The 8397-nt window shown below is 34.5% G+C and overlaps 1 protein-coding gene across 1 annotated transcript; it reads right to left on the bottom strand.

The window, feature by feature from the left end:
• Positions 1 to 3627: 3627 nt before the first annotated feature.
• LOC147401220 (putative inactive leucine-rich repeat receptor-like protein kinase At3g03770) lies at positions 3628 to 7027 on the bottom strand. Its single transcript, XM_086442409.1, has 7 exons — positions 5595 to 7027; positions 5324 to 5457; positions 4949 to 5192; positions 4664 to 4857; positions 4497 to 4549; positions 4264 to 4387; positions 3628 to 3996 (listed from the first exon to the last, which is right to left on the bottom strand). Exons 1-7 carry the CDS (start codon positions 6817 to 6819, stop codon positions 3760 to 3762), a joined length of 2211 nt encoding a protein of 736 aa, XP_086298535.1. The 5' UTR covers positions 6820 to 7027; the 3' UTR covers positions 3628 to 3759.
• Positions 7028 to 8397: the final 1370 nt, after the last annotated feature.

Genomic DNA, 8397 nt, shown 5'->3' on the forward strand with positions numbered 1-8397 from the left:
TCCCATTATCAATTGCACTTCATCGTTTAAAATTTCCTCTTTGCACTCTATTTGGATGATTGCACTACAAAAGTAATAGAAAAAATATTGCACTCTTTTTTTTCTTCTTCCCCAACTATGTCCATGTCAATTATTTTTTGTTGTATCGTTTTTGTATACCAATAAAGCATTGGTTTTGACGATTTTAAAGTCATTGTGAAATTTAAGAAACTCGTTGGAATTCATGTTAACACTTTCTATTTGATTTGTGGTCATAAAATTTCAAGAGATTAGATCCAAACATAAGCTTTTATCAATTTCTAAACAAGCCCTGTATAAAGATTGGTGTCAAAGAAGTAAAATTAATCTCAAGAAAAATAGTGCACAAATATAGAAGAAGCCATGGAATGATGATAAGCCCCTAAGTCAAAAGATTACCATGATGAAATGCAATTTGTAGGTTAAAAAAAAGTATTTTTTTAATGATAAAGTGCAACCAACAACTAGTGGTGTGCAACTAGTCGGTCCCTTATTTTATCCAGACTTATTTTAGATACCCCTTATTTCAATTAATTACATGTCTTATTTGCTTCCTCCCCTCCCTCCTATCAATTTTTTGAAGATGAAATTGCCTCTCGACTAGACTTCTTATAGACTAATTAGAAATGGCCTATATATCATTTTCTTCAACTTCTAATAAAAAACCTTTGCTTTTTTTCTCCAAAACTATTCATCTTCAAGTGTACCGTTAACTATAGTTGGCCTCCACTAGAAAAAAAAAATCTGGCTCCACCCCTAATCATCGGCAAAGCCTTATCTAAAAGATTTGGGAATGGCAAAATGAGTCATGTTTTGTTTTTATGCTTGTTTGTAGGGTCCATAGGAATAACATTTTGGATAATCCCAAAGTAGAACGAGTCAATCTTTAGATAATCAATCGGTTCAAACATTTATTAACTACATAAAAGGTTAACTTAAAGTAACAATTCAAATGAACAATCCATATCTTCAATAAACCTTTTAATGAGATTAGTATATCACCATCATCGATAAAGCCTTGTCTTAAAGATTTGTGTTAACTAAACAAATCTTACTCCTCCATTCCACTATTTCTAGAGTATTAAGTTATTGAAATGTGTTAATATATGTCTACACTAACTTCATCCACATTCATTTAGGTTTTTGTTTATAGAAGCCCATGGGCCTAACTCATTCTTGCAAAACCGGCTTGTAAGGTGAGGATTGCAGCAAGTTTTTATATAGCCGAAGGTCTTGATACGTAGGCAATGTAGGACTATTGCTCACACTCCCTCTCATGTGTAACGTGTCTCTTACATCCTTGTTCTAATACCATATAAAAGCCCATGGGTCTAACTCATCCTCACAAAACCGACTTATAAGGTGAGAATTGTCCTAGGTTTATATATAGCCCAAGGTCTTGATACCTAGGTGATGTGGGACTATCGCTCACACTCCCTCTCACGTGTAGCGTGTCTCCTACATCTCTATGATTACCTGCTCTGACACGATATAGAAGCCCGTGGGCCTAACTCATCCTCAGACAACTGACTTGTAACGTGAGGATTGCCCCAGGTTTATATATAACCCAAGGCCTCGGTACCTTGGCGATGTGGGACCATGACTCTTTTAGAAACTTTGACTTGAGTATTTCTAATTGAGTAATCAACCCCCATTGAACATGCCCAACCAAACCATCTCAGACAACTTTCTCATTGTTTATTACACTTTTTTATGGGTTTATACCTGTTTTTTTCATTTTTTTTTTGTTTTCCACTCATTCTTCTCACCATCCTCATATTTGTTACACCCAATTTCTTAAGATGGTGCTTCTTGAGGACATGCTCATCTGTCTTGATCACCACCTATGAAGGAATCTACAATTGTCATTTCCAATTTCAGCCGCAACTATAGGTTCCACCAGCTCCGTAGCAACTTGCATGCTAATGTTCCATTAAAGTCTTCGAAGCTTCATTCCCTTTCTTCCTCACCAAAGATTGCCTAGCATCTTCTCTTCCTATGCACATAGTGACCATATTGACTAATCGATAGGATGTTTAATCTTGTTAAGCCACATATAAGGTTTGATGGATGAAAAATTGTTCATGGTTAAGGATTACATCCAATATCCGAAAAAAGAAAAGAAAATAAATAAGGATTTGTAATGATTAGTACTTTTCTATCCTCATTCGGATCTCTGGGATCTATTTCCATCGAAATTGAATTGGTTGCTGTGAACTATACACAAAGGGGTTCAATTCATATTTCTGTCTAGTTTCGTCATGACAAGCAAGGAAGGGAAGTTGAGATGTCATTTTTGTTACATTTTATGAGCTACATAGGTGGATAATGTGGATAACTAGTTTGATGGTTTTAGACTCAACTCAAACTTTTCCGAATCTGTTTTAATGGATTTAATGTAATATATTTTTTTTCTACTATATATATTATATTTATAGATGATTAATAATCATAAATATCATTTTATATACATCATAAACATTCAAATTATTAAATAAAAATCAATGACATAGATGTTGGATGAGCCGTTGAGATGGCTGGGGAGGATGTAAAAAAAAAACCGGTTGCCTTCAACACCGAGATGACTCACACGCTGGTTAAATCATGATTGGTTATTACTTCTCTTTGATCAGATATATTCTAGTACTCTTGAGAGAGATGTCGATTTTGAAAAAAAAAAAACTCAAGTGATTCTTTTGATTTGGTACACGCTAAATTATTGTCGATAACATAAATTAGGTTTCTCCAGATCTTCGGTTGACACTAATTCATAGATTTTCTTATTATAGCTTATTTTCAAGGATGGGAGTTGAAGAGAAATTTATTTCATAGGTGTCTGTCTTGACCAAAATGAAAGTACAACTCCTGGTACTTTGTGTTACTTACATGGCTTTGAATAGAGAATTGATCTGGGGAGGACGATGTAGGGAATTCAACCCGAAATTCCCAACCTGTGTGAAACAAAAATAGAGAAAAACACACGTCGAAAAAAAAAATCACACACACAAAACAGTATTTACGTGGTTCGACAATTTGCTTACGTCCACTGAGTTGTAGGAATTTCATTATTATCAAGAAGAAAATAAAAGTGCGGCTATAATCTCAAAAACGACAACCAAGACTAGGAACAAAAAAAACCCTAATCACCAAAAGCGATGTCTTTATACTACGCACAAGATTCACAATGGGCTACAAAATGGGCCTGTCGGCCCAAGCCTCCACTCTCAGAAAACCTCCCATCAAAAAATTACGCAACATTATTCAGGTCGGGTCGGGTCGTCAACCGAATCAAACATAACTAGGCTCCACAAAGCCCAACACACAATTCCTTCAGATCCCATATTTTTTGTGATAACGATTCAATGATGGTGATAGTGATGGCGAATAATACAAAATGTCTTGAGATTCTGTAAAAAAAATTTCTGCTAATCGCACTGAATGGCTCACTAAAGAATTTTAGACTGCCAAGGGAGACCTCTCGAAGTACAAGAACAGCCCATCCTTCACAACTCACATTCCTCTAAAAAGATCAAAAGTTACACTAACTTAACAATCATTACAAGTTTATCACTATAACACATCTGATGTTATATATTTAAGAGCCAGAAGTAACCCACATATCAAACTTAAGATTTATTAGGAGAACTATAAAATTGTAAATATACAAAGCATCTCCATTACTAACATTCATATAGAGAATTGAAGAGAAATAAAAGAAGTAGAAGACACTTATTCCAAGATTTATGATAGTGTAGAAAAGTATTCCCCGCCGAGCATCCATTCATCTTGAACTTGAGCTGAATACTGCAAATTCCATAACACATCTTCTATTGATGGGCGCTGACTGGAAACGTTTGATAGACAATTGATGGTGATTTCAACCATCGTTCTTAATGAATCGTAGGCATAAGTACCATTGATGGAGGGGTCTACTAGGCCTTGGAGTTCTGATGGGGTGTCTATTAAGCTCCGCTCTATCTGTGAACCAAAACAAGCATCTTAATTATAATTAAAAGTACACAATTAACTTTATGCATTAAAAGTATAATCTACCCCGAGAGACATCATTTTTTATGTAGGACAAGTGGCAAAAGAATTCATGGAATGTTCCAAGTGGAAGGCCTGAATGCGTTATGGAGATCATGGTTCCATGTGGCCCAACGGACTCGAACAGGTAGTGAGAGTCAGCTGTGTCAATTTTGTAGACCATTGCACAAATAACAGAGGAATGGAAAATACGTATACCTGTGTTCTTTGCACATCCAATTCAGCCTGGGATTTGATCGGTCTACCCGTAATAACTTCTAGAAGAATAACACCGAGCTGATAAACGTCGTCTTTCTCAGCATGCTCAAAACTGCGCATCGAGCTACATAAATAAATAAAAATGATGATTAGGAAAACCTGTGAAATCCAGACTCAGGCAGTTCGGTTGTCACCATGGGGATTTAGGGGTATAAATGTTAAAGATCATATACCCGTTGAGACGATCATTTGCTTCTACTCCATTGAAATGTGTCTCTGAACTTACCTATAAGATTTAAGAAGTGAGAAACAGCTTAAAATGCAATACAAACCTGAACCTTAGAAATGGTTTTAGACGAAATATCAGAAACATGAACCACTTGATCTAATTTGAACTCACCATAGATAGCATGGGAAGATTGTAGGTAATAATTTTCACTGTGAGATTCTCATCCAACGAGATGTTCTCTATCTTTAAATGGTTCATGAAAATATTAGGCGTAACTCTGCTATGAAGGAATTCGATTCCCCTCGCAACACCTATAGTGGTAGCCACTCTTTGTGGCCATTTCAGCACGTCATGCTTTCTCCCATCTGAAGTAAGGCAACGAAGGATTTGAGATTAAAAGATTTTCTTTCTGAAATTAATCTTTGGGAAAGCAATATGATCATCAGTTCTCTTTACCACTAAGATGACTCCTTAGTGTCTCATTCAAAATGTGTTCGAAGACAAGAAAAAGGGTGTTAGCTGCACAAGGATTGTCTTGATGTGTCATGAAACAATGTCCAAGAATGCTAACCAAATGACGATGCCTAAGCTTCGATATCACTTCCATGTGTCGTAATAAGCTCTGAGGTGAATGTATCTGCTTTAATTTCAAACATCTCACCACCACCATAGAACCATCTCTGAGCCAACCCCTATAAAGCTGAAAAAATGTCACAAATATGGGGAAAATGTATTAAATCACTACCAATTCAATTGTAGTCATATTCAGATTGAGATTCTAAGAATTTTTAAAAAATGAGATGTGATATCTTTTGTGGGTTACCATCATACCTGACCCTGAGATTCCTCTCTCAACAAATTTGACGAATCGAAGTAATTTGTCACTTCTTCGATTTCTTCGAAACTGAAAGCATGATATGGTGGGAGCCCAAGAGGCCCTAAACTCATTGCGTGCAATACATCCCCTATTATTATACCAAATTTCTCTTAATTAACCAAATAAAATGAATTAAGCAAGAATCAAGACTAAAAATGAACAAGTGAACACTTATTAGATACTAAATATAAGTTGAACAGAAAAGATGGTGAAAGAAATACTTACTTGTATCAGTAGGCAGTTTGGGTGAGAGCTTACTGACTGATTTATCAAATATGTTGCTTTCTGCCTTTTTCGCTTCAAATCCACGAACAATTACCAAAATTAACAACCCCAATGCCCCCATACCTCCAATAACACCTCCTATGATACCAAAAATTAGGCCGAACTTGTTCGTCGATCCTTTTGTTTGGTCCGAAATCGGAGGCTTAACAGCCAATGCTTTTTCAAGACATAAGGAACTTGCGCGTTGATAATTCAAGTCCCCATCCCACAAACAATTCCATGAATAGAGCACAACTCTGTTCGAAGAATTATAGTTTAAGCATGTGGGCAATTTTCCAACCAAAAGATTACGAGAAAGATCGACAAACTCAAGTCCACCACTGCACCATATATTTCCCGAAAGGGCCCCTCTTAATTTATTTCCAGCCAAGTTGAGGTACTTAATTGATGGTAAGGAAAACAGGGTAGATGGTATTGTTCCGAAGAATTGATTGAAAGAGATATCAAATTGCTGCAATTGATCAAAGTTCTTGAGTTCGGAAGGAATTTCTGATCGAAACGAGTTGTTTCTCAGTATAAGACTCACAATTGTGTTCCCCAGAGAGGGAAATTTGGGTCCTAAGAGATTGCTACCTAAATCGAGTTCTTCAAGAAGTACTAAGGTACTAAGATCAGGAACAGTTCCATTGAATGAGTTATCAGCCAAGACAAGACTCCGAAGATTCTTTAACGATGCAATCTTTGGAGGGATTTCTCCGTAAATAAAATTCGAACTTATATTCAGGACTTCAAGCGACGAGAATCGACTGATCTTCGTGGGTAATGGACCCCATAACCCCAACGACACAAGTGACAAAACCTTCAAGCTTGAAAGTTTGGTAAGACTTGTGAAGAACGAATCAATTGAGAATCCTTCAGACAATGTTTGCTTAGAAACATTTGAATTTTGGCTTAGAGAAGGTGAACTCTTGTTACCCACGACAGTTAATTCGGTTACATGGTTACCTGAACAGATAATAGTAAGAGACGACGAGGGAGGGAGGGAACATAAGTTAGTCCATTTAGTCCATCCATGAAGAACTGGTGGGAACTCTAGAATTTGTTGGATTCGGAAGAGAATTCGGGTTTCAGACGTCGCTAATTGCCCGAACGAGATTGGTGAAAGAAGTAGAAAGAAAGTGAGAATTGGAATCATGAATTTGAATGGAAATTGAAGTTTCTTCATTTAGGAAGAAAAGAATGATGAAGCTATCACAACTTCAGAACTACTATAACCGTAATAACTGTCACTTATGAGCAAAAAAAATATTGGAAGTTTGAATTTGATCTGAAGAGTCTCATAAATAAGAAAGTATGGGTTTTGCCAGAAAACTGATGAAATCTTTGTAAAAAAAAAGTTGAAGAAATCTAATGAGGATGAAATGTACAGAGGTGAAGAAACTTGGAAATTATACAGTGAGAAATAGAATAGTCCTTATTCGGTGTTACCCGATCTAGAGTAATACATTGCTACCAGTTTCTAATACTGTAGATATTTCTTGATTATTAGATAGAGTAAGTAGTATCTCGAGGTTACCTGACATTTGCACGTGCGCTTCATACACTTTTAGTTAACTTTACGTTCAATGATTCATGAGATGTTATTGCCTTTCAAGGTGATGACTTAACAACCCCTACTTTAATGTTATATTAATAATGGGGGTTAAAAGTGGGCCTGAGATCCAGTACATGTGTGGCCTTTTAGGTCATATATTTGATAGATGCATCTCGAGGGCCCACGATCACGGAATTGAACGTGAGGTAATAAAGTCATTGAGGGTACATCCTCGAGATGCTCATCATGTGCTCTGTTTGTAGTTAGGATGTTGTGTCGGTGAAGATAAAGTTACCGTAACTATGAATATAATAATTTAGGAAGATTATATTGCACACCAACTTTTGTTACTAACACACCAATCAAAAAATTACATTAAAACACTTACAAAGGATATATAAAGACATCTTTGAAAACAATAGAAGATGGCAAGTGCAAACGCAAATGTTTCTGAAGGGTTTATTGTTATTTAAAATATTAATTATAGGTTGATTTTCAAGATTACATGGTAAGTAATGTATTTTTGTAATTTTAAAAACTTATTAATATGATTTAAGAAGGAATTGTAATTTTCTTGATTTTTGATTAAAATGATTCTGATTATATTAAATTTAAATGTTAAGGTCGTGGAGTTTTTGAAATTTAAATTTTAATGTTGTACCACTTCTACTCCGCCTTCTCTCATTATAATAGTAAAAAATAAGGTTTAAAATGTCTAATACATTAAATATTTCGATTAATGAAAAAATCGATACAATATCAATCAACAAATCAAATTTGAAAAATCAGATATTATTCGAAAATTTTGGATATTGGATTCGAATTTGGATGGTTTTATAAATTAGAATCCTTATCTGATACGAATTCAGATATTAACATTTTGAATTCAATAATATCTGATTCGAAATAATAAATAATATATTTTATTTTATTTTATTTTATTTTATTATATAAATAATATAATATATATTATTTTATTTGATTTATTTATTATATACATAATATAATATATAATAGTTTTTTTTAATAATAAAAAATCAATTGAATAAGGAAAATTTGTATTTTTTTTAAATATACAAATTATTCAAATTTTAATCGGATATTATCCAATATTCGATAGGATAATCAGATTCAAATTCAGATAGAATTTTAGAATATCCATTGAATTAGAATTCAAATTCGGATATCACATAAAATTTTAAGATTCAG

This window comes from Akebia trifoliata, chromosome 5, assembly GCF_017979445.1.
Source record: "Akebia trifoliata isolate Shusen 1 chromosome 5, ASM1797944v1, whole genome shotgun sequence".
Taxonomy (NCBI): Eukaryota; Viridiplantae; Streptophyta; class Magnoliopsida; order Ranunculales; family Lardizabalaceae; genus Akebia; species Akebia trifoliata.